Genomic DNA, 26769 nt, shown 5'->3' on the forward strand with positions numbered 1-26769 from the left:
GAAAAGAGTTAAAGGTACATTAGCTCGAGATTTTCTTGAATGCGCTGGAATAACTGGAATAACTGTATGTGGGGACAGCGCGCGTGCTTTTATTTCAACCGTTGCCAGAAACTTCTTCGCAGGCGGCACCTAGTTTTAATGTTATGTCAATTGCCATGGCATTTTTTTTTTAAACTGCATTCTGCATCGCATGTTTGCTAAGTACCGGTGCAACCAACACCCTTGTTCCAGTTTCCGTACGTTCTCTACTCGCCGTCCTGCCTTCGCGAAAATTTTGCACTTCGCAGAAAAAAAGAAGAGTTGATAAAGCGACATTGTCTCTGAGAATTTTTGTTAAATGGAGAGGGGACAAATTCATGAGAACACATGCGAGCAACAACTTTTAAAATTATTATTGCAACCACTTTGTTGTTTTGGCGCTGCTGAACATACTACATCAAAGCCAGCCACATTCAAATTTGGTGCACAACATAGTAAAATTAAAACCTAAAGTTTTTATTATTATATTGTTTAATAAACAGTCGGTTACAAAACATTTACGTTTATTAGTAGCATTTGTAGAGTTAAATTTGCTCAAAACGTAAGCTAATATATTCACGAATGAGGGCTTTGCATTTCCTGCGCTGCGGACCTACTCTCTTCAAGCACCGCCCGTCGCGCCGCCTCTCGACGAGGAGGAAACACACGGAGAGAAGTTGGCGTCTATTCGCGGCGCGCGGATGGGAGAAGTGGCTTGTGAGCGCGAGCGGCGGCGATTTTCAACGGTGGTTCGTGCTTGTCAAAAGTGAGCATGTTTCTCCCGTGACAGTGTGTGGATCAATAGTGCCCAGGATTCACCGAATCGCTGCGATGGATTTACTCTTGCGGACTCTCGTAGTCGTCGGCGTCACAGCAGGGCTCATCGCGAGTGTCCACGGCGTCTTGGAAGAAAAAGGCAAGTCCCTTTCAGTGGCTCCCGTCACGGTCCGCTGCTCTGGCCGCTGTCACGCTACGCTGGTCCTCTTAAATGGACTCCTCGGGCTGGCGTCGGCAGACGCTTACCTCTGGGGACAAAGTTCGCAGCGGCCAGGTGACTTTAAAAGATTCTCTTTAATCAGGAGCAACCGTTTGCCTGAGCTCCCGAAGCCGTTGGTCCGAGGTGCTGCTGCCCAAGAGTCCGTGCGCTAGCAACAGCTTTGTAGCGACGTATCTCGTTGCACTGTTCGTTAACACAATATCAACAGTTGTGTCTCAGCAGTCGTCGAAATGATCGGTGTTTTAGAAGGCTAACCTTTTTTAGAATTGCATGCGACCGTTAAAATCTTCAAATCGGCGAATGACGGAGCAACCTTACATCAGTATCCGATTGTTTCGAAGGCATGCTGAGTTATTTTCTTGATTTTGCGACGTCAATCTTGATTTTGCGAAATGAAAATTCACCGAAACCTACCTTAGCCTCGCGCTGCCAGACACGGGTGTACCGAACTGGCCCTATTTTCCGATTTAGCCGGTATGTGTATGCGTTACCTGGATTCTCCAGAATAGACATGGTCTATGGACAACTATGGCAATACGCACTGTTTGTTACTATTCACCGGCATCGCATCATCCTTTTTCATGTGTCCCATGATTCTTCGTCCTGTTGGCACAGTATATCATTATTCATTACTCCTGTCCGCGAAGAACTACATAAAAAGAAAGCTCAAGTTTACCGTCTCCAGCGGCGTCAGATATATTTTGAGTGCGCAAAATGGGCTGCTATCATTCTTTGTGACGATGTTCTTGTCGCGTGGGTATTGCGTGGACTTTCCAAAAATTTTACAATCCGTCTGATTTGCGCAAAGGATACCCCTTAGACTACTCTACTGTGGAGGCTCCATTTTCTTCCTGCCTCTGGTACACCGAACATCTTGCGCGTATCTTCCTGTTACGCTCCTCGCTATTGGACCGTTTTGCGTTTGTCATATTTCTAGCAATATGAAAACTTTTTCTCTGGAGGAAAAGGAACATTCACTCCAAATAGCTTTAAAATAGTTCACTTATGGCCGGCTTTCGTGGTTTCTATGCATGCATGTTGCAGCTTTAATAGTGCGAAACAATTAGTTAAATCAGTCTCATGACATTATTCAAGCCACGGTCAACACGGTATGCTGCCCGTCGTCTTTGTGTGTTGGCTAAGCTGCATGTCTGGCGGCTTCAGCTGCGCGATGCGCCCAAAGGCGCCCACAAAAGATTTTCCGGGGAGTTTATTTTCGTCGAGGAAGCAGATTTTATCGAGGCTCATGGAATTGACGTATTAGAGGGTTTTTACCACAGTGTATGGAGCTCGGCAGCGGGCGTCCCTTGTTCGTCATACGGTGCGAAAGTTCCGTGAACAGCTGTGCGCCACCATAGAATGATCACACGACAGTAAGTTGGTTGTCTGTGCAAAATGTGGACACTGTTGTACACGTGACGGCGCCCGTCAGCACTGTATGTACGTACGAAGTTTGCTTCTTTGCAAGGTAGTTGCAAATACTTGACAGTGACCTTCGCTGGCTTTCATTTATCGCTGTGTGCTGAGAATTCAAGGGTTCGTCTCCACGCCCGTGCTCTCAGACAAAAGGAATGGAGGGGGAGAAAAAAAAAAAAAAAGAAACGGACGAGCAGTGTCAGTGCGAACCGAAAGTGGCGAACTCCCGCAATCGGCAAGTGACGAGCGGTCCACGTAGCTGATCCATGCTCCTGCGCGAAGATGGTGGAAAGGAGTCGCACCTATCGGTGACAACTGTTACATTCCCTTCTCTTTCTGTTGGTCACTCGTTTGCTCGAGCATGCCTCGGCGTGTTCTACACACTCTCGATGCCATCGGAGCGGGCGCTGAAAGATCGCCTCTCTCGTCGCAGTGGCCATCGCGATATGCCGTTTTATTTCTTTTTCCCTTGCAAGGGGGCCGCCACTGACGGCCCTGTTTCCTGAGGTGCCCCCCCCCCCCCCCCCCCCCTTCTCCATTTTGCAACGTTATTTATCGCTGTCGGTTTCTCCTTCGCTCATTGCTAGCTTGCGGTGCCCTGTCTGGGAGCGCACGGAGGAAGAGGAGAGGAGAATGGGGGGAGAGGCGAAGGTTAATGCAGAAGCAAAGCCGGTGTCCGCGCGTGGAAAAGCGCCCGCTGCCTGCTCGCTTCTCGTTCGCCCTCCTGTCGGCAGCCAGGTTGTGTGGCGTTGGGGAGGAGGGGGGAGGCGGTCGAGCTACACCGGAGCGGGGCGTACGCTTCTTCGGCGAGGAGCGAGCGCTGTCTTCAATGAAACCGGCTTTTGCCACTGCTGCTTTTCTTCGTGCGCCGACCTGTCGTCTCAAGCTCGCCTTCTTGCTTCTTCTTGTGGGTTATTTCCTTCCTGTCTAGCGCTCGCCTTTTACGCGCTACGCATCAATCCCCCCTCTCTCCTCCCCCCTTTACCCCACTACTTCTGGAGCCCGATTCTCCTGTCCGAGTTGCCCCTGCGTGGGTTTGTTTCTCTTGCTGATGTGCCCCGACTGCTACTATATCAATGCTCGGCAATCACGTTTATGTTGTCTTTGCTTTTATTATCGCGGCTACTCTCCTCGAATCGCTCTAGAAGTCCGCAGTGCTATTAATGATTGGGGGGGGGGGGGGGGGGGGGATTGTTGCTTCGATGTTGAGAGGGAAGCAAACGTTCACCCTTCTTTATCGTCATCGAAGACTGCCCGCGTTGACAGGTCCGTGATGGATTTCTATGCGATTAACTATCGTGCGCCTAATTTTGTATCATTTGAAACAAGCAGGCTTCTCGGAATGTGCTGTTCACAGTCCCATCGTTAAGTTCACTTTCGAGAATAATGATCTGCCTGACGTTGCATGCCTAATTGAGACAAAGGTTGCGATGCCCATAGAAAGTTCTTTGCCTGTTTAGTGATGTCTCTTTTATCTCTCTCTCTCCCTCTCTCTCTCTCTCGTTTCTTTCTTTTTGCTCTCTCCTTTTTAGTCGCATGTGTCAAAGTCGAAGTCCGCATTAAATTTATCGGAAGCTCTTTAGACACTGGTGCTTCATCTTGAAGAACAGCGCTAAACAGACCAACGAAACAGAATCGTTTCAACGTTCCCTGGGACCCTACTGCGGCCTTCGCTTTACTTATGGCAACCTCAGAGCAATCCCTCGTTGAAGCGATTCGTGGATAGCGCCCGTGTCGTCTTCTCTTTCGTTTGGGGTTTTGTCTGTTTAGAGCTGGTCTTCAAGATGAACTACTCCCAACTCGCTCAACACAGCGTACGGGTGCGTCACTTGGCGTCAGTTTTTGTAACCGTACTTGATTAGATTCTGTACTCTGTAGCACAAATGATACATGTAATAACTGCTAGAGTACTGTAAATCATCGCAAATAGGTTTTAGGGAAGCTGGCACAGAGCATCGATGAAGCAGAGACCAGTGTTCATCGTAGGTTCATTCGTGCATCAATGCGATAATTTTGCAGTGTTCCTTGCCTAACCTGACGCGCACTCCCTTGCCTCACTGAATAGAGAGCTTGATTTGTGAGTTGCCTTAGCGCACCGGAACGCTGTTAATAGTTGCTGGTCTTCGGGGAAAAACTATACTCATGCTTGATTTTTCTCGACCAAGCTAATAGTATCGCCTTACTCTTACGACATTCTGTACTTAGCTGGGAAACCAAAAGTAAGGTCGTGTACTTTCTCACTATACAGGCGGATGTAGGGAGAAAACTGACGCACGACTTTCTATGTTTGCCTGATACAGTTGTAGTAAGTGTCCGGGTTCGACTGTATATAGCAGTGCCGTCGGAACTTGCAACCGCCTGTCGCGAACGCACCTTTTGCGGAACCTACGCCACGGCGGGAAGTCTTGCCTTGTACAGTGTAACATCCAGGAAGACCGGAGCTTGCGAAAAGCAGAACGAACGAGCTGTGGACGCTGGCTCTGGACGGCTTGACCGCGGAGCACGACGAAGACATCGCACAAAGGGGGGCCGGGAGAGGACACATGCGCTCTGAGCCCTTCTTTCTATTCTTTATTTTTTTTTTGCTCAATGAGACTGCGGGACCTCGGCGTGGCGGGACAGTCTTTCTGGCTCTACCTTAGTTTGGGGAGAGGGCGAGTTACCTTCTTGCTTCGCTTTTGGCGTTGTTGTTGTTCTCCGCCAGATATGAAACAATGGCCTCCCCTCTCCCGCCTTCTTGTCCCGGGACATCTTTTATTTTGCCGAAGCTGGCGCGCAGTTTTCTCGCTTCTTCTCGCGGACATTTCCTTTATCGTGGAGGACGCATATACATATATAAAAAACTAAACTAGTGACCGCGACGACGGAGGCGTATGCACGCGAAAGTGCGGACTCCTCTTCGCCGCGCGGATTGTGCGAGGCAAACCGCTGCTCGTCGCCCCCCTGACCACGCCAGCCACGTCCTCGCATCTTTCGCTTTGTCTCCTTCGTTCCTGCTGCTGTCGGTACACTTTGTCCGTATCGCGCAGTCCCCAGCGCCAGCCATTAGGACGACTATCTGGTCGCTGCCGAACGCCTTTCTTTTTCTGTTTGAGGGGGGATCTCCGTGGGGCGTCCATTTTGGACACTATGCAGGCACCTTCTCTGGGCGGACAGATGGAGCATTACGGTGAGGGACGTCTTGCTGGCACCGGCGCATGGACCGTTGGTTCGCTGCGCTATGCCCCCGCGTATAAGGAAAGAGGAGGGGCTGGAGAGGCGTGTACCTTGGTGCATATAGAGCGTTCGAAAACGCGGAAAAAAAGTGGGAGGAGGAGTAACGGGCGTTGAGAGAGGTGAAGTCCCGTGGCGGAGTCCCTGGCTGGTCTGCATATGGCGCATGCTGTACACGCGGTGAGAGGACGTCTAAAATTGGCACCGCTGCCCGTGTGGTCCGGCGTCGCCGTCGCCAGCGCCTAATCGCGGGGAAGAATTCGAGCACCCTTCGGCCTGTGCCGCGCCATGCTGCGCTCCTCAGTGTGCGTCGGCTTTGTCGGGGATTCGCGCACAAAGGGCTTTTAGGGACGGACGGCTGTTTTTTTTTTTTTTTTAGTTTCTGCTCTAGTTTTCCTGGCTCGCTGTCGAATCTCCCCCCACCCATAGTGCGTGGTTGCCTCCTCTGGACCGTAGTGAAGAAGAACAGGCCCTTGTCACCGAAGAGAGTGTATTCTGTCGGCCCGCGCGCTGCCTGACAGCGGCGACGGTTTCCTGTGTGGAAGCCGCTTTGTCTTTTGGCGGGAGCGCGTTGTGTGGAAGCCCAAGTTCCGCGCGCTCCCCGTACAAGTGGCGCCTTTGGTGCCGCCCATTCGAGGTGCCGTCGGTGAAGGCTCGTATATGCAGTCATACATAAGTCCGTACTTGTAATGCTGACCTCAGAACAGATTTTCGTGGATCAAGTTTTGCGTGCGCACTACGGGGGCAACGTTTTTATGTCGGCACTTCTCAGCGCACCTCGATTGCAGACAGTGCATGTTTAGGCTTACGTGGATAACAGTAGTGACCACCCGTGTCTTTATCAGCGTACACAGTATATATGCATGGCCGCATTGGCAGGAGCATAGTTTATTCATGTTACCCAGGTGAGCAGAAGAAAGTGACGATGAGAAGATGAACTCTTAGATGAAGTAGAAAATAAATACAGTCTCGACAGAAATCATGGGCTTTTCTGCTGCGTATATGCTGCAGTTTCACCCGGGAGTTAGCGTTTAATCGCGTCTGCTGTTTTTGTTTCCCGCCATGTTATCCGTGACTTCTCGAAAGGTCGCTTGTATCACCGACCGAGTGCTATAGTTTCGTTTTTATGAGCCTTCAGCGTTCCCCCTCTCTGTTCGTATGATTTGGTATGTGGAGTCTTATGTCCTTATATGAATTGGATATGAGGGACGCCGTAGTGGAGTGATCTGTATTAATCTGGACATCCTGGGGTTCCTTTGCGTGCATTGACATATCGCACAGCAGAAGGGCGTTTTCGCATTTCTCCTCCATCGAAATTCGGCCGGGATTCGATCTCGTGACCTTGATTAAGCAGCCGAACTGCATGATAATACGTTTATCTGCATGGTGATGCCGGCTTGTTTTTTCCTGCGGTGTGCACAACCTATGTCGAAAGCGCTGACGTATTAGCGCATGCCCTTGCGTACCGGACACACATCTGAATATGGCCAGCTGAAGATCGCCAAAAGGAGCTTGCGTCGCTTTAAAATGTCGCCTCCTTTGACGTGTGCATGCGTGCCGACAAGGAGCGCGCGGATATTCTGATGACATCTGTTGAAACTTATACCACTCTGCATGCCTCGCGTCCAGCGGTCGTGCATGCATGGATAGATGCTGCAAGTCTGCAACGTTGCGTGGACCGCCATGTTCGTCTCAGTATGCACAAGCACGCATGTATCCGTACATTATCGAGCGGTGCGTACTTCACGGATGGTACGGGCGCCCTCCTTCGCACCGGAATCGCGTTTTGCTCGGTGTTCACTCGGGCGCGCAAGTGACAAGAAGCGCGCCGGAATGCGTCGTCCCATATGTCACCGTCGCTTTGAAAGACTGACTGGCGAGGTGGGCATTGTTTACTCCGACACGACCCGCAACTGCCGGTGGCACGCTTTCTGCGCCTGCAGAGCCGCGCCCATCAGCACAATGAAGTTTTTTGGAAGCGTATATCGATAATTATAGAATGGCGGTTGTTGACGTCGCCAATGGGTGACCTCTTCGTCGGAAAAGAAGCGCGAGCTCTTTTTGTGTTCCTTCTTATTGGGGAACCAGCCTACTCTGATGGCGCGAGTCACGGGTTGTATGTAAGGTCTGTAAGACAGTAGAGCCACCTTCGTTCTTGTGTACGACGGCATACATAGACCATACGCATATGGTGGCCGAGTGCATCACCAGCGATGAGGACTATACAGAAAAATGACGCACCTGGGAAACAGCTCGTTCCATAATTTCGTTTTAATGTAACTATTATAACACTCAGGAGGTAAAGCTTATTGAGCACCGCTCGTATAATCGTGTGTAGCACCGATATGCGAGGCCTATATCGAAGTGAAGTGGGGTGTCGCAGCTTGCTTCGACGTATCCCTTGGGGTTGCGGTGATCTGTGACGTGCCGAACCTTAGAGCACACAAGTTTCCGGTGTCGGGCCGGCGCGGGCTGGTGCCATCGACGGCCTGCGCATGCGCTGTGGTGTCATGTTCTTACATGCATCATGTGTCACCGTCGCTCTGGTTTCACTATTTGTTTCTAGTAGCCCTCAGCGCAAAGGTAATTGCAGCGGCGGAGCTGTCATATCTCCGTGTTTTCTATCTCGTACCTTCATCCTTATCTGTGTAGAAACCAATCGCTGGAAAGTGCATTGCAGTATATAATATGCAAGGAGGCCGTTATTGTCTCGCTTCGTTTACCCGTAGCCGCCACGGAGATTTATGACGCGCACAGCGAAAAATGTGCCGGTCGTTCGGTGCAACTGGAGGAACATCGTGCACGCGAACGTCGTGTACGGTTTCAGGCCTCGTCATTCGCATCCCTGCGGGCGTCACTCGCTGAACAGCGCCGAGGCCTGAACGCTTGCGCGTCGTGCTTATTCCTGTATATATCGCCCTGTACAGGCGCCCCTGAATGCGTCGGCGGTTAGTCAGAGCACTGTGAGGGCAAGCGTCTGAAAAAAATGCGCGATGAGCCAATGCGCACCTGCAACCGCCTTTACCGCCGGTTGCTATAAAAGAGAAGTGTACGCTTTAAGCGATTTTTATTTTAAGCGATTTTTATCGTGTTAGATAGAGAGGGCGTGCTTCAGGTGCACGATTGGTCACACGTATACGTCGGTGGGTGTCCGCTAGTGTTTGTATTCCCTACGGAAGTGTGTAATGAGTTTCTTTATTTAAGTCAACGACTTTAGATACCACATTCATTAGGTATCTCTTATGAACAATGCATTGAGTTTACGATGCATTCGTTCTGATTAAGACATGATGCGTATTCTGTTGTTGAGGTTCTCAGTAAATGTGTAGTGCGTACGTGTCAAGTTCATTATGCATTTCGGTACGGTTTATGATGCCTAGACACTGAATAAAACTAAAATGTGTTTAATATCAAATTTTTCTGCGGTTCATTAACATTACACAAAAAATATCTCTGGAACATACTCTAACATTCATGGAACATTAATGTGTGCGTCTCCCGCCGAAAGAAAGAAGTAACGCTCCAGGGCCAGATCCTGCAAGTATTAGATCAGCGTCCATCAGCACTCTGAAAAGAGAAAGCAACAGCATGCAAGGTCGAGAATCGGAAACTACAGAGTACAACGGGAAAAAGGTCACGTCGATGTATTCTCCTGATTTGATCGCTGTCTTACTGCGGCATCATGCTTCGCTTCCGTGCTTCCAACAAATGTAAGTGAGGAGTTGTTAATGAATGAAGTTTTCTGAAAGAATTTAATCGCCGTGTGGACTTTCTACCCTACAACAGGTGTACAAACCAAGAGATTTGACCGCGAAATTATGTTAGGCGACGTATATCATCCCTGCAGATGCAATTGAAAAAAATGTCTGGCACGATGCTTGAAGTAGGTACTTAAAATAGACTTGTTGTCTGCAACATTTTCTTTTTATGGTTGTACCATTTTTTCAACACTATAGAGTATAAGTCAAAGTTCCATAAGCGTTACCTAAATTACTCAGTGAAAGGGTATTACAGGGACACTATAGCATTGATTTCAGGTAGTGACGGGAGCAGATGTTCCGTGCAATAACTGAAAACGCCCTTAATTGGACACCCCCCCCCCCCCCCCTAAAAAAAAAAAAAACCTTATTGCTGTCCGCTTTCCCATGCAATGGTTTGCAAAAAATAAAAAATAAAATAAAAATAAATAAAAATTTCGGTTCTTCAAGTATCTCTGAAAAAGGAAGAATTCCCTGAAGGGATCATCGCTGCTGCTTCTCTGGAGTCTTCATGCATAGCTACTTGTGCTGAAAAACTTGTCTTTTTAGCATCAGGAAAGTTAATACAAAAACTCATCAAGAATTCATCATGAATTCAACACTACAGATGTTGCGTTTGGGATTAATATCTGAGGTTTCACCATGAATGTATCATAAATACATCAAAAATTCAATATCCATTTTCGTAAGGGTAATCACTATCAATCACGGAGAACACGAATTGTCAAACTGTTCGATCGTTTGTACAGTCAGCGTCACCATGAATGTGATAGCTTTCGTGGCAGTCGCTTGTTCTCTCAAAAACGAAAAAAAGAAACAAGAAAGGCCGCTATGTTGTTCGCTGAAAAACGCAAAAAAAAAATGAAAAAGCCGCTATGAATAAGGCTAGAGAACCAAAACATCTCGGTTCACATATTTTGTTCGACCTTCTTGGAAATACAAGCTGCTTATAGTTAAGCCTAGAGTAACCACGAATGGGAAGCGTGCCTTCCGTGGCACCATTCACTGCAGAAATTCACGAAATTCTCGCGAAAGAGGGAGACGAGGGTACGCAAAGGGCAGGGACGGGTTAACCGGTGTGCCTACGTGAAACGTGCGTATACCCGAGCCGCAGAGTGAGGAGGAGGTCCCCCGACAGCGCGCGTTTTGCGAGCGCTGCAGTACATCTGCAGGCACGGAAGGATGCGAAGAGCGGTGAAGGCGCGCGCGTGTGTGTATGAAGCGGCGTGTCGGGGCCAGCTCAAGCCGTGACCCGGCGTGCAGCAGGAAGTTGTCTGTCCACCGCCGGCACATCTCACTCCGCGTCTTCTTCTTGCCCATTAGGCAATGGGGTTGAGGCCGAAACGCCGCAGGATTCACCTCGCCCGCCCTCTTCCTCTTTGGGCCTTGTTTTCCTCTTGCCTTCTTTTTTCTTTTTTGGGTTCTCTAGTACAGGTATAGTGGTTCCTCCACGACTTGCCACGCGCTCCCTGTTTGGTGCGGCCTAACCCAACACCCTCCGGAGAACCCTAACCGCGGACTGACTGTGAGCGTAGTTTCTCTGCCCCCACCTCCCCTGTATACTCCAACATAATTTTTTGGTTTCTTTCTTACGTTTTTTTTTTGTTTTTCTTTTGCCAGAATGCGGCTGATATTCGGTGGGAGCTCCCGTGTCCGTTTAGCGCCTTCAGCAGTTGGCGCCTGCCTCGCATGGGTAATAAGGAAATTTTGTCGGTTTCAGCCGCTTCGGACGATACTGCTGTCGAAATTGCCGAACTTTGGCGACATGCTCTTGTTTCGCTAGGACTGTGTCTCTGGATTTAGGGGATCGCATTCCAGGGATTAGCCGCTTGGCTTCTTGATTTGCGCCATCTCTGGGATAGCCTGATGGCGCGCTTTCCGCTGGTGAAGCGTCCGCAAAAAAAAAAGATAAACAAACAAGTGCAAGTCCGGCTCTTGTTCATTCTCTTTAGGGATGGTGTAAAGGTGCAGAGTTTGTTTTAACAGCGTCGTGCCCACCCGGCGGACAGTCCCCGGATGAGGACGCGGTGAAAAGAGCGTCCAGGAAGGGAGCAGGATGTTTCTCGCAAAGCCCCAAATCCCTCCTCCTGGTCTCGAGTCGCGGCCCTGCGTCCTTCGGCCGACCGCTCTTGACCCACACATGGCGCGCGCGCCACTCCGCAGGGAAGACTGCTGGCTTCTTCGGGGTCGGGCTTCGGTTCTTCTAGATGCTCCCCCCCCCCCCCTTCTCCTCCTCAGCAGGACTCCTTGGTCCCTCACCCCGGGGTCTCGGCGCCTTCCACAGGGGGTACGACCATGCGGCAGAGGGGGGGGGGGGGGGGGGGGGGGGGGAGGAGGAATCACGGCTCTCGGTGCAGGACCCGCCGACCGGCATCGGTCTCTTCTCTCGGCGCCCAGGGGGCATCCCCCGAGGGCACGGGGAATCCGCCTGGGGGAGAGAGCGCAACACAGACGCCGCCAAGACGCTGCTGCACCGGTGGGGAGGCCGGGGAAAGGGGGGGGGGGGGGGGTGCGTGCATCACCGTGCAGTGAAGCTGGGCATATTTCACGCATGCTTCTTGGCCCCCCTTCTCCGTTCGATTTAAAGAAAACTCCGCCGCTGTTCCTCCGAGATGGGGGCAAAAGGAAGGGAGGAGGTAACCGTGAGGCGCAGGCAGAGCAAGAAAGACGGACCTCCTCCTCGCGACCCGAACCACCGCGCCAGACGGCGGCTTCGTGGGAAAAAAAGACGTCCGCCTCTTCCTTCCCCCCTGCTGCTGCTTCTTCTCCGTCTCATTCCTTCCCTCCATCTTTCTCTCGGCGGTTAAGGGCTCCGTTTTATTTCTTAGCATTTCGCCCATGCCCCCCCCCCCCCCCCCCCCCCCCCATTTCGCGAGCTTCGGAAGACTTGCTCTACGCTGTGTCCCCTCCTGAGGAGCATGCGTTTTATGCCCGCCGCGTGCAGAGGGGAGGAGGAGGAGGTACGGCGACTGCTTCGCGGACGCCTTCCTCTCTTCCTCCTCTCGCATCTCTCACCCATAGCACTGTGTGCGTGCGTGCGTGCCCGTGAGACGCACGGGTCGTGCGACCACACTCTCGTCGTTCCTCGTCCCATCCGCCATGCGAGGAACCGGGCGTTGTTTTTGCTGGGCGCCTTCGCTTAATTTGAAACCCCGCTGCTGCACGCACGGGACGGCGCGACGACGTCTTTTAGATCTTTTTTTTTTTTTTGCCCCCGCAGAGACCCATCCACGGTTCTTCCAGTACCAGCGAATGTACTACGCAGTCTGCAAATTGAACTAGTCTAACCACTGAGGAGTGCCTTGCTCCATTGCGCGTCTGCGCCGATATTTCTTCGCTTGATGTCGTGGGGGCACTTGGTGGGCTCTGAGCGATCGCAGAGATTTCGTGCATTGGGTTGAGTGAGTGAAATTACGATCTTTGGTCTAAAGTCAACAAAACTCTCCGAGTGGAGCCCCCGGTTCGGGATCCGTTGACGGAGGCCACCTTTATCGGCCCAGTTCGCCTGACATTACGCTGGTTTGCGAGTACACAGTTGGTGAGCCGCTCCTCCTAAGAGGGGGCACTGAGTTTGTGTGCGTAGAATTTCGTGCAAATATGGGGCAAAACTCTTCGCGTAAGGCGGCGGAATGTGGTAGGTATAGCTAAGGTTTTACTGCGGTTCCTGCACTACACATATTTGCTATATTCCATTGGTGCGGTTCACATGCTTAAAACAGCATGAAATAACCGCACACGGGAGGCAGAGATGAGATAAATTTTGTGTGGGAAAATCGCTCTGACTCCCTTTTATTAAGCGAAAGCGTTAAATGCCCCGCTGACGGGAAAATCCGGTGTCGGCGTTGTGAGCTAAAAATCGTGGGTATGACTCTGGCAGGTGGTGCCCAGAGAGCAACCCAGAAGGCAGGTGGGTCACCTGGGTCACGTGACCTTGAGGCGCCATTGCAACCGGCCCAACGGATAGTGAGCAGACTGCCCATCGTGGCATGCGGCAGTTAAATTAATGATTGGTCGCTCGGAAAAGGCAACCTGGTCAGCACAAAGCCCACCGCTGGGAGCACCTGCCATTGCAGGGCAGTGGCGCATCGCTTAACCGCTGCACCACTGCGCAAGGAGTAGTATGAGGACTCCGAGGGATCTATGAATGTGAAGTAGAGAATGACCTTCTGCACAGTGGTAATTAACCCATTACTCTATCGCGTCGTACCCTTGAGGCGGAACTTTAGTACCCTCCAGTTTTTTTTTGTTTTTTTTCGACCAAGAAACGTCCAGTTACATTGTGCAAATAGAAGTACCTCCGCAACCGCCACCTTCTCAAGAGTTGCCCATAAATTCGCCCGCTCCTTCCACTCCAGTGTGGTCACGTGACCTCTGCTTGGAGGTAACACTGCCATCGGCCAGCAGGCGATCACGGTTGATTTCGCTCACGCGTCGCATAACGACGCAGGCGCCGTCTCCCTCGCACAGTAGTCGCAATGCAAAAGATGCATACTCAACTCGCTTGCTCGCGTCTCACGCGTGTCTATCGCGCATCTTCATTCGTCCACTCGCTGTCATCACTACGTCACTCTTTGCGCGCAGATCCCTGCCCTTCGTGGAATGCGTTTCACATAAGAGTTGGACGAGAGTGCCGTAATCCCTCGTGAATGGCTTGAGTCGTCGATGCGGTTGCAGAGTACACAGCGAATGCGCCTGTCTCTGCCCCGCAGATTGCCTGTCCGGTTCTCCGCTGTCGACGCGCAGCTCGCACGCAGACAGCCCCGTTCGCCGTCTCTGTCGAGGGGCGCGTGCCAGCTTCTGCTGATGGGCTCCAATTGACGGGGGAGGGGGGCTGCGCGCGCGTGTCATTCAGCCGACGCGGCGCCGATGGGCAGGAGCGGCCCTTCGGAGACGACGCTTGCCAGCCACGCACCCAGGAAATCTCTCGTTGGCGCGCGTCTCGCGGTGTACACACGCGTCGCAGAGAGACGACCGCGGATGCGGCCCCGCAAAGTAAGACGAACGATCCACGCGCCGCTGATTATTGCGAGCGTGTCGGCGGCTCGCCTGAGTGCTGCAGCTACTTCTCTTCGGCGCGCGCTTGCCTAGGTTGCGCCTGGCTACATACAAGCGCAAACGTGGTGCTTTTGTTGGCTTGCCTGTGAATATATATAGACCACGTGGATTGCGATCGACGGATCGTGATCTCTGTTACCATACGCTGCTCGTTGTAACGGTACCGCGCCCAACTGGTGCACTTGGCGCCTATAATATAACGTCATCAATACCACAGAGACGACAAAGAAATAATAATAGTCTAAGAAAATGTACATTGCGGAAAGTCTTGGCGATCGTGCTTTTCGCCGCTTTACGGATGCTCAAAGAGCGGAGAAAGTCTCCGTTCGAAGTCATTCGTTCACTGCGGACACGAACCGGTTCGTTATTCGCGAATCGTGTATAAACGGAGTTGAGGGGGGAGGCGGGGAGAAGGAGGGGTGCTTTATCGATCAGATTTGATCGATATGCTGCAACACGTACGTACGTCAAATGGGCGCGACCGGACTACTCGTTTTGCTATCTATCCACAGTCTCGACGTTCGTCGAGCGTGTCTTTCGGTTCCAGGTCTCTGTGTCCGTGAAAAACCCGCGTTGTTGCCGGAGGCGCGAATGGGTTGCGGCGAGAACCGACATCTGTACTCATGCGGCCTTACTGATGGCTATCCACGAAATGGCTATCCGAGTAGCCGGAAATCGAACTACTGCAAGCATTATGCGTGATTAGCAGCGACGAGAAAGGTGAAAATCAACCTCGACTATATAGGTGAAGCAAAATACATGCACGCAGTTGGAAGCCGAACAAACTGCGAGTTAATTGTCGGCGAGCCGGTCTGAAATGCGGGAAGCTCTCGTCCAAACTCGCCTCTCAGCTCAACAATCCATTAGTTTCAACACCAGTACAGATACGAAAGATGGGAGATGTGCTCTCTCAGCAGTTCTCGGTAATCGCTCTTATTGCTTTCTTTTGTGTAATCCTGCTCAATGATATCAAGCGAAGCTCGGGTTAGCACGCGTGTGTTCGGTTGCTACACCAATGTCGACAGTGAAATGTGCGGGCAGGCAATCCGCATTCGCGCGTGATAAGCTCGAGCGGACTCATAAGATAAAGCAATTAATTCGCTCCGTGCGACTCAGTTTTACTTCTCGCTTTTATTTTTCAGCTTGTTTTTCCTTGTTTCGTATCAACAAACGCTTTGCTTGTTTGCAGTTCGATTCTAATGTATGATATATATTTTATGCATGCCTGACATCTAGGATCAGCTAATAGCTTTCACCTTACTGCAGTGTATGGCGCAAGCTATTAGCCAATCCTCGTTCTGTTGGGGTTTTTCGTTTATTGCTCTTTCTCTTCTGCTGAACAGTGCTATTCGCAAATATGTGCAGCTCGTAAATGAGTAAACTCGTGCCACTGTTTTCTGTGCGTATAAGCTTGCGCTAACGTGGATGTGGTTGGTATGAATAGAAATCAATTTCTCTTTCTTGAATGCCGATGCATGCCACCGCGCTGGCTCAGTGGTTATGGCGCTCGGCTGCTGACCCGAGATCCTGGCCGCGGCGGCTGAATTTCGATGGAGGCGAAATTCTAGAGGCCCGTGTATTGTGCGATGTCAGTGAACCCCAGGTGGTCGAAATTTCCGGAGCCCTTCACTACGGCGTCCCTCATAGCTGAGTCGCTTTGGGACGTTAAAACGGCCATAAACCATTCAATGCCGATGCGTAGATTACTCTTTTGTTCGTAGCCTATAGAGGTTTTCAAATCTACCCTCCTGGGCGCAGCCATATTTCCACTGGGGCTGTGGCAGCGGCGTTTTAATTGGCTGGTGTCGAACAGGCAACTTACTGTTCTGCGCTTGTGCGGCACAGTCCAAAACCCGCGCGCGCTCAGTGAAGCTGTAACCAATGAAAATGACCATATACTAGATTTAGCATTCTGTCCGTTCCTTTATCTGGGTGAAATTGTGCTTAGCATGTTTCGCGCTACCCGAAGATATCTGATGCTTCAGTGAAATATAGCGTGACGGGACAGACTCTGTTGCGGCGGCGCGCACATTTCTTATCTACCTCGAGGACGGATATATATCCCCGCACAAACGCGAATACGAGTACGCGGCACCTCTGGACCGCTGGCCACGAGCCGTCGGCGCGTCAGCTTTGTTATCCAGATGCGCAACATGTGAGAGAGAGGGCGCGTTTGTTTTGTTTTATTCCCAGACCCCTCCTTGCGACAGCGTGGCGCGCCGACGTATGCGCACATGCCACAGACATCGCGGTGCATCCCCCCCGAAGGTCGTGTTGCCCCCTCCCCCGTTGCCTCCATCGTGGCGGCCGTCATCTGAGAATTCCCCTCTCGCGCTGGGGTCTTTGCGCGGACTGGCGGTGTTGTCAAGGGGTCGATTCTGTGTTCTTGGTTCCGTCGCTCGATGCAAGTTAGCGCGCTTGTACAGTAAGGAACCGTCAGTGCTCGTCCGATCTCCGCGTTGCTTCTCGTCCGGGAGGTCCGCGTCGCCTTCGCGTTGGCCTCCGCACACCGGCTAACGAGCAACGGCCGCTCTTTCCTCTCCGGAGCCGCAAATTCGCCCCCCGCTCGTAACTCGAGTCGCACGCCGCTGGTGGTGGCATTCGCGTCGGAACGCGCGCGCTGCTTGTTGCGCGCCATCCAACTCTGCGCTCCTGGCCGCATCATGTGTGCACTGCGTACCGCTGTGGCGCGGCGCGCATGTGGAGCTAGTGTCTGGCTTTGCGCGCGTTGGTGGAGGCCATGTGCTGTGCTGCAGGCCATGTGTTGGCCGGTAGGACGGCGCTTACGGACAGGAATCGCGAAGCTATAGCCAACGTCCCTAACGAGTAAGTTTTACTGCCGAGGGCTGCGGAAGAACCGATCTTTCTTTTCCGCAAACAGGACTTGTCGAACCTTCATTGCAACTTCTTTGATACACGCTTGTAGGACTTGACGAACCTGCATTGCAACTTCTTTGATACACGCTTGTAATATTAGATGAGGAGTTCTCGATGTAAGGAACGACCTGTGGGATCTCAGTGAAGACGAATTACCAGGGCCATTGCTCTATGAAAGAGGGTTTCTAGAAGGGCATGTGATGTGCAATAACTGTAACGTTTCCGCTTAAAAGTGCAGGTGCGAATTATTAATGTTATTACAAATCCTCGGAAGTTCCGTGGACACAGTTCCCTCGCTGCAAAGTAGAACGTTCCCATTGACTCGGCCGCAGAAAATCATGATTTCAGCCGGCGACACCAGTTGCGTCACAAGCTGCAGTTCCGCGACGCGCCTCCTCCGAACCCCTTACGTAACTCGGACAGCTTCAACTCGGACGCAAAACAAAGCGTGGACCTTTGTGTCGGGCGCGCACGCACCGCGCGTACTCGTTTTAAAGCGGGCGAAAGAAGAAAGAGCTAAAGACAGGAAAGCGAAAGGATTGCGCATGCACGCGTCGTGGGAACCACGCTCCGGGGCAGAACCCGCACGCACGGGCACACCGATCGTGACCTTGGGCGTCAATTACCCCTTGCGCAGAGGGAGGCGGGGTTCGAACCCTCCTTCCTTCCTGCCTTTCTCTCGCCAGCCATTCGGGGCGGCGATCCCGCGCTTCGGAAGGTTTGAACCCTCCGTTTCTCACCGCAGCCCGCGAACCGAGAATGGTTCCCGTCCGACCAGAAATCTCGTGACTACGTTTATAATTTTGTTCTTCTGCACGTAGCCTAGCGTTTCTTTCTTTTTTTTTTCTCCAAGATTCGCGCACGCCGTCATAAGCACTGTCGGGGCTTTCGCTTTTCGGTGCGCGGCGTCGCAGGGCCTTGCGGCCATTGTGCGGCGCTTCCCTAATGCTGCTACTTGGGACGGCGCCGTTGCGTGAGACGCACAAATTATGCGCGGCCGCTGGTCCTCCAGCTCTCTCGCTTTCGCTCGCGTTGGGGCTCGTTGTTCTTGGCGAGCTCCGTGAACTCCTTCTTCCGTCTTTCTTCCCTCCCCCTCTTCTTCAACCGGCGCTCTTTTTCTCGCATGCGGGAGAAGAAATCAAGGGCAGCCGTATCCCCCTGCTCACGCTGGTGCCCGCCCTTTGTTCTTCGAATCTTGGCGCCATCTGTCGTAGGGTGCGGCCATCTTTGTAGGGTTCGCGTCTTCTCGGTCCTGCGACTCCTGCGACATCCACGCGAGCTGCACAATGGTGTTTGCATGCGGGGCGCTATTGCTTCGTCCCTTTTCACAACATGGGAGCGTCTCCTCCGTACACCCGGCGGCGCTCATCCTTTCGTTTGTTTGTCGCCTTTTTTTTTTTTCTAACCTCACCGTGCGTAGCGTAATGTTTGCGTATACCTTGTGTGTGTCTTGCGCAACGTGCGCGCCCGCCGAAGACGTGTGAATGGCTCCGCGAAGAGCTATAAAGCGGTCGCGCGGTATAGTTTGTCGTAGTGAGCAAACTCATTCATGCCGCTGCCGTGAGAAAGGCGTCGCGACGTGCTATTGGTACCTGTGGGGCCAGGCTTTCTCCGGCGCGAGTGTGTGGTGCTTTCACAAGCGCTCACATATACCTTGGCCTTCCCGGTTGACTTTGCTTCATTGTTGCCTGTCCGTGCTTTGATGCATCGTCCGCTCTGAAGTCGCTAACTTGCTTGCATATGCGGACGATGTGGTGCTTCGTCATTCTTATAAAACTGTGTCATGAGGATTTTTTTTCTTTGTTACGGAGCGTTCAGATATACAGCCACGTGTGCGCTCGAAAATGTGCCCTATATGTGGTCAGTGTGGTCGAAGTGAGTCTGTCCCAAAGTGGACTCGCATTGGTCAGGGACATGGGAATCGTAGAGGACGGGACGTGAGAATGGCTGCACCCGCTTGCTGGGAAGGGGGAGAGGAGGGGGTCGGGGGGTCGGAAATGTGTTTTTTTTTTCTTTATTTCATGAAAAGACAGACAGACCTGTAATTTCCCAGCATCTGATATGGTGACATCTGGCTTGACGCTGCCGGCATCGTGAGCGGTGCCCTCTATCCTCGTCGAGCGAGCGTTCAAAACCACGGTGCCGTGTCTTTGGTGCCTGTTACGATTCGTTCGCATATTCTGTCTGTTGTTGCCGGATGCGGAGGTGTGTGAAGGATTACCTCGAGGGTGCATTGCGGCTGCACTTGGCGCCTTGAAGTGTCGCCTCTGGGCAGGAAGAAGGCGGTTCCCGCATCACACTCACTTTAAGCTTAGGCAAACAGCTCGCGCGTGACCGAAGGCCCGAAGAGTTGGAGGATGAAGATTCCCGCTCACCTCGCTCGTTCAACGGCTTATGCCGTCCGCGGCATTTTGAGCAGCGCGTCCGTCCTCGGCTCTATTAATCGTCGGAGACGAGAACACAGGAAGCGAAGGATCTGAACGCCCTCTGTTTCCTTCCCATTTTTTAGTTTTTCTTTTTCTCTTCCGCTACGGTGCGCGTAAGGAGTGAGCCCCAGGGAAGCTGGGGGCGCAGATCTTGCGAGGAAGTGCGCACCACTCTCTCCCTTCCCCCAGCCTCTCTATCTTCCGCATGTACAGGAGAGGCGCTGGACGAGAGTGCTGCGCCCGCGATGATCAGCGGGATGCCGCCGGATGAGCACGGGGCACCGCTGGAGGAGGCTGCAGGGTGCCGAGGAACCGAAGGGCGAGGTCCTTGCCCGCGGCTTCCGCGGCCGGGGGTTGGGAACAAGCGCCCCGGAGTCCCGCCGCTCCTGCCGACGCTGAAGCCTCTGCATACGCTTTTGCGCGGCGCGGTTGGTGACTGATGTGGCCTCGGTGTCGTCGTGCGAGGGATGTCCGGATGTCGAGCCACCAGCAGCCCCGCTTGTGCACCGTAGACGTGGAAAGAGTAGCCACGCGGGATGTGTGCGGGTTGGGTGCTTGCACACAGTGCTGAAGATGACCCGGGGGCTGGGCGTTTAGGCACTCGGAAACCGCGTTCCTTGTACCACGTGACGCGTGGCGCAGATTGTTGAAAGATGAGCCTGCGCGGATGCTTGGGGAGTACGCGAAATGATCGAGAACCTAACCGAAACCGTAAGGAAGTTTCGGTAAGGTGAGATCATGAAAGGGCACATTAACTTTCTCGTTATGAGCGAACCACGGTGTGCAGGACCGCGCTTTGATGAAAGCTGTGAAGGGAGTGAAAAGGAAGGAGAGAGAAAAAGAATAGCGCAGTTATATCGTATTCGTCGCTCACTCATCGCTCTTGTTGAAATGATAACTGTTTCAGCATTTGCTTGCCCGCTGCGCATGCTGAATTAGTTTCGAGCTGGCCAGTTTCATGCTGCGTAACATTAGTATCGCGTTCTGGAGCTCGTGTGGAAAGGCGTAAGTGAAGGAAACCACGGGGACACATGCAAGCCGAACTCGCGGTCTGCAGTCCAGCCCCATGCAGAGGCCATGTGAGACTCGTCTAATAATTCAGCATGCTGGATAGCTTGAGGTAACGTTATGCGCTGCGCCAGTTGTCGGAAACGTGATGATTCGGTGGCCACTGTTCGTCGCATCAAGGACGCCCGCGGTCAAGGAATGTACTGCTTCGTGCTGGCGTCAACAATGAGTTAAATTGCCGTTTGTCTCTCTAATTGCGCCCCCCCCCCCCCCCCCCCTATGCGTGTGTGTGTCATTGGAGGCAAGAGAGGAAGCTATATGTGATCGTGGTCCGGCGTGTATGTCTTGCTGGTGGCATTATCTAGGTAGAGTGCCGTTTACGGCAGCCGCATGAGGTTCTTTGGACACGGCAACAAAAAGTTTACTTGGGTTAAAAAAAAAAAAAAAAACTTGTTCCGACACCGGGAATCGAACCCGGGCCTCCTGGGTGAGAGCCAGGTATCCTAACCACTAGACCATGCCGGAGATGGATTTTGGCGGCAAAAACGAGCTAGAAGTTTAGTCGGAGGGTGTAACACTACCATTGCACCACAGGTGTATTTGGACTAGCCTGTTAGAAAGGATCGACGTAATAAGCTAAGATAAAATTTTGGCTTACGCAGTTTACCTTTCTGCTTTTGTCTGTATGCTCTGCAGGCACTGCTGCTTTCGCCAAAGTATTTCTCTGCAGTTCCACGAAAAATGAAAATTCGGTAGAGCCGCCGCGGTGGCTCAGTTGTTATGGTGCTCGGCTGCTGACCCGAAAGACGCGGGTTCGATCCCGGCCGCGGCGGCTGGAATTTCTTTGGAGGAGAAATTCTAGAGGCCCGTGTACTGTGCGATGTCAGTGCATGTTAAAGAACCCCAGGTGGTCGAAATTTCCGGAGCCCTCCACTACGGCGTCTCTCATAGCCTTAGTCGCTTTGGGACGTTAAACCCCAATAAACCAAACCAAACCGAAAATTCGGTAGACACACTTAAGACTGCTTGCGTGTGGGAATGCGAAAGCATACCATGGACTCAAAACGCAGACTTTTGGTCGCGATTTATTAACTGGGTTTACTTAAGGCGATCAGTCTTTTTTTTTTTGTTTGGAGTATGAGACCACCCACACGCGCACACCCGCGTATGACACCATCCGGAAGTGTACGACAAACGGCTGCGTCGCCATGTTGGTACGCATGTCACCACGTGGATGGCGCCACGCGGAGATCAGCCAGTTGCGGATATATATATATATATATATATATATATATATATATATATATACAGGATTGTCTGAAATGGCGGTGCTCGACTTGCTGTGTTCTTCATATGGCCGCTTGATGCCGTCACCCTTTTTGCTTTCCATCGCTGGGATTTTTGGTGCCATATCTGCGAGTACACAAACACATCCACACCACTGGCTTCTCGCGTAATGGGACTAGTGATGCATTCGCGTTAAAATAACACCGCAGACGCGTTCCCTTCGCCCGCTGCCCACCTTTCGCACACTATACAACTTCCAGCCGGACCAGCCATGAGCATATGCTGACGACAGCGCTTGTTTATACTGAATGCGATGTTTAGTGTAATGTACAGTCTTTGTCAAAAGTAACCAGGCTGCATGGTTTGCTTCTAGCTTGCATAGTGGAGCCCTGGTGGCTTTCCTAAAGATCAAAACGTCTTAGAAGGTAAGAAGACCCCCAGTCCTTACCTTTAACGACCATTTAAGTTTCAGGGAAGCTGTAAGGGCTCCACTGTACGAGCTAGAAGCAAACTATGCAGCCTGGTTACTTTTGACAAAGACTGTACACTCGCTGTTACACTTCGTTTGAAAATCAGTCAACGTTACACCGCTGTGAGTGGTATGTCCCCCCGCGCCCTTTGCTTTTTTTGTTTATTATTTTCTTGAACCGATTGTGTGTCCTTCCCTCGAATGTGTTTCCCACCCCCCGCCCCCCTTTTTGTGTTAAAGTATAACATGGTCATTTTTTCTGGGCCAGACCTCCGCCCCTCCGGCGGTGACGTCGTCCGGGACCTTTGAAGAAGACAGCCAACCCATTTCTCCATTGACGCATCCTCGCGAATGATCGATGGGAATATTATGCCACCGTGTACACGCGTGGATCAAGCAGGGGTGACATCTGCGTCGGTGTGAGAAATGTGCGTCGGATGTTTGCCCCCTCAGTACTACTATACGACTCGCGCAAATAGTAACTGTGTAGTGAATGAAAGACGGGGCGCTGGGGTGGCAGAGGGCATATATACGTACGGATGAAACTGCGCTTACGTGTAAGACTTCCCGTCAGGTTATATATACAGTCCTTATACTGCGACGTTAATTCTGACAAACGATGTGGTACTGCTTTGCGTGTCGTCGTACGCGTATAGTAAATATGCGCCGGGCTAAATTAACGGGCAGGTATGGCCTCTCGGCTTACTCCCTTTCCATCCCGGCGTGTGTGTGTGTGTGTGTGTGTGTCAGGCAGAGGGACACACCGCTTTATTTTTTTTTTTCTGTGCTCCTTCCTTTTTCTTTTCTTTTTGAGCTGCTCACTCGCGACCCCCGTTTTTCGGAAGAACACTATTTATATCCGGTATATTGGGCCAGCTGTCCACAAGGGGGGGAGACAAATCGGCGCGGAAGCGAGACCCTCCTCTGCGCCGCCGGAAGAGGATGCACGGCGGGGAAAGTTTTTTGGGAGGGCCGCGCGCACTTCCGACTTCCGGCTGCACGTGCGCTGCTAGCCCCGCCGTATGCATGCACGTGCAGCGGCAGACCCGCTTTGGGCCCCCGCCCCGCCACTGGCGTGCGTGGGACCGGGCATTTTTTTTTTCTTAAGCCGCTAATTAGACAGATTAGCCGGCGTGTGACACGACCTACCTTGAGAGAGATTCCTTCTGCCACCGAGATTACACGCTGTACCCGTCTACCCGGCTTCCTGCATACTGCGTTTGTTTTCTTTTTACGATCTTATTATTTCTCGGGGCGGTGAGCTGGCTTTTTTTGGGCAGGCTCCGCTTCGGCAAAGCTGCTTCCTTCTCTTGGTGCGCTGCGACCGTTGTGGGACCTCTCTCCGGGCGGTCTGTACTCCACCGGGCTCATTTGCGCGAAGCTGCATGCATGCAGGCACGCATTCCGAGGGTGACTGCGCCCCCTGCCGGCATCCGTACGAGTCCAACCTTGGCCCTCCCGAAATAGGCTGGTGGGAAATTAAGGGTCGCTCCTCTCACGGTGGGCGTTCGCGAGCTGGGGACGCGTCGCGGTCGCAGCTTCATCCCTTTGCGTATTCTCGGTCCGGCCGCTTGTGGCTGGAACATACATGCGCCTTGCATACGTAAAAGGCGTTGGGTTGGAGTCCCGGTAGTGCTCCGGGAACTCACCAGTTTCGCTAGTAGGTGAACGAGCGTCCGCCAGCCTGGCGCTCCTTTTCAGCGATACGAGTTTGATTGGTGGTGGTGGTGAAAAAGCGTTAATACCAAGCCTAGTCCATGGGTTGTAAAAGGGAGTGTATCAAACGAACGAGACGGTGGAAGGAGGTTATATAAAACCATATAATCACATTGAAGTGGTGTCGATGAGACCCAGCTGGATAGCTATGCGCACCATGCCTCGCGTGGCTACTTGGGGAGGTCGAGGAATCTCTCAGCCACTCTTCAGAGATATTATACTGCCTCGTGGACAGTTTCACAGGATGTGGGAAGTGTCTGGGCAGTCGCCGCATTGCGTATAGGGAGGATATCCGGGCGGTTCTCACTATAATGAGTGTAGTAAGAAGGGAGTGGAGTTCTAGTACTTAACCTCCTAGAAACGTTGGCGACACTTCTAGCGAGTGAAGCGAAGTACTGCTGAAGCGGAATAGGGCGCAGTCCACTGATACACCGGGCCCGGGAGTTATACGCGGGTGATGGATGGAGCCAGCTCCTTCGCTGCGACATTATGGATAACTTAAGGCGGGACGCATTCGAACCGGCCATTACGATGGCCCACGAACGGCTGTGTCTTTTACCGCTTCTCGGCGAACAGTTCCATCTGCGCTTTCACTGTGCCTGCACTTTTCAGTAGTGTTTGTCGTCATAGCAATTTGGTCGCTTGTCATATATGTACTTGTTGCAGGAGTTGACTCATTTTCCTTTTCTCATGACGTCTTGCGAGCCTTTTGAAATGTGTTACCTGTCACAACTTGCATGCTCACAACGGATGGAAAGTAGGAGTGGGATTGGAGTCTTTCCAGCCCTGTGTGTACGTATATTTAGATTTGTAGGGAATAACAGGTAAAAAGAATATATTATTGACCTAAACTCTGCTATATACAGGAAGTTCTAGTAGCCGGCTCGTGAAGCTATATTTTGATTCTTGGTCTAAGTTCACATGAATCATGTAAAAGAAAATCAGAAGTTCGGTTCCGTTTAATTCATTATGTACCTATACCCTTCATCACCCGCAGGAAACAACACCAAGAGTAAGCCCCGGGAAAAAAAAAAAAAAAAGATGGCTCCATTTTGTTAGATTAAGAGGGAAGAAAAGAAGCGCTGTTCGAACACGCACTCAGCGCCGGTGAGCTCATCGTCTTCCTTCGTGCTAAACCAATTATCCGTTGCCGCGGATCGAAGAAACGGCGTTTCGGCTTTATAACGCAATCTCAAGGTCGATACGTATACACGTCCCGCGTTCTTTCACGCGCGGTAGTGCGTGCAACGCGTGCGTTTCTTCACCCGAACGCGAGCGCCGCGCACGGCAGAATGGCCGATACGCGTCGTTCCATCGCTCGGACGGCGGTGAGAGAGAGAGCGGGCGGACCATTTTCGCCGGTGCGCGCTTCGTCGCGGACTCTCTTTGCGGGGCGGGAGCGAGAACGTGATTTGCATAGCCTTCGGGGCAATACCACCACCACCGCCACCGCATGCATCATATGTGCCCCGCCGGAGCACATGCAGCGCGTGCTGCGCTGGCTGATACGACCCCCGGCAGCAGCAGCAGTAGCAGCAGCAGCAAAAGAAGCCGTCTTCTCCATAACCGCCCGACTGAGCGCCAACTCGCTTTCTTAAATGCGCGCGCTGCGGACTGAACCCGCCGAACTGCAGGCCCGTCGCTGCCCCAATGCGTATACTCGCTCTTTGTTTCTTTGATTCCTTCCTTTTTTCGTTCTCTCTTTCTCTCTCTCTGTTGCTCTGTGCGCTGCTTGTCCTTCGTTTTATCTCTTTCATTCCCCCACCCTCCCCCTTCTCATTCTGTTTCATGTACCCCTGCGGCGGCGCCGTTTCTCGCTTCATCGTGGCGATCACGCATTCGGCGTGTGCAGCGGCAGTCGTGTCCGACAAGCTGTAAATTCTGGAGAAAAAAAAACAAAAAGGGCCGCGGCATTATACCTGTTCGCCAACCGGCGCCTTTTTTTTTTTTTTTTTTTGATCGCGGGTTGTTCTGTGGAAACTCGTCGCCACGGTGCGAGAACCGCTTTCACGATCCTTCGTCTGCATTCTTTTTGACCTTGTCTTATATCACCTCTTTCTTTAATGTATTTCTTTTCTTTTTGTTTATAGAGTGCGGATTGGCTGTACCTTCGGAACCTTTCACAGCTTGCCTTTTGGTTACATTAGTCCCCCCCCCTCTCCTCTATGGCCTGCTATTTGCCTGTCTCTCGGCATCGCGCCTTTCGCAGTCTCGCGGCGGCGGCGTCGATCGATCGGCGCTTGGTGAGTTCGAGAGATAAAGTTTTAATGCGCGCCGATAAAACGGGTCCGCCGAAATCAATCTTCGCGGCAAACTGGTCCTCTCGTCGTCCCGTGTCCGCGTCCCCCCCCTTTCTTTCGCCCAGCAAACAGTGACGCCCCGTGTGAATGTGCCGTGCGTGCGCGCGCCTCCTGATACGAGCGAAGAAATTTGTCGCCGTGTGGCCGCAATGAATAGGCGCGCAAGCACTAAAACCGTACAGCATTGGGAAAGCTATAGCTGGGGTCACATAGTAACGGGCCGTATACA

The 26769-nt window shown here is 52.2% G+C and overlaps 1 protein-coding gene and 1 non-coding gene across 2 annotated transcripts in view; one reads left to right on the top strand and one right to left on the bottom strand.

Moving 5' to 3' along the window:
• The first annotated feature begins 714 nt into the window (after positions 1-714).
• Egfr (epidermal growth factor receptor) overlaps positions 715-26769 on the top strand; it is a 197688-nt gene continuing 171633 nt past the window's right edge. The window contains exon 1 of the mRNA XM_089545364.1: positions 715-934. Coding sequence (XP_089401490.1) covers positions 850-934 — 85 coding nt within the window. The 5' untranslated portion in view covers positions 715-849. The remainder of the gene's footprint in view (positions 935-26769) is intronic.
• Positions 21222-21293, bottom strand: TRNAE-CUC (transfer RNA glutamic acid (anticodon CUC)). The gene has a single exon. It is a non-coding gene; the product is annotated as a tRNA-Glu (tRNA).

Source organism: Amblyomma mixtum, chromosome 5 (genome assembly GCF_055824585.1).
Source record: "Amblyomma mixtum isolate Tamu chromosome 5, ASM5582458v1, whole genome shotgun sequence".
NCBI lineage: Eukaryota > Metazoa > Arthropoda > Arachnida > Ixodida > Ixodidae > Amblyomma > Amblyomma mixtum.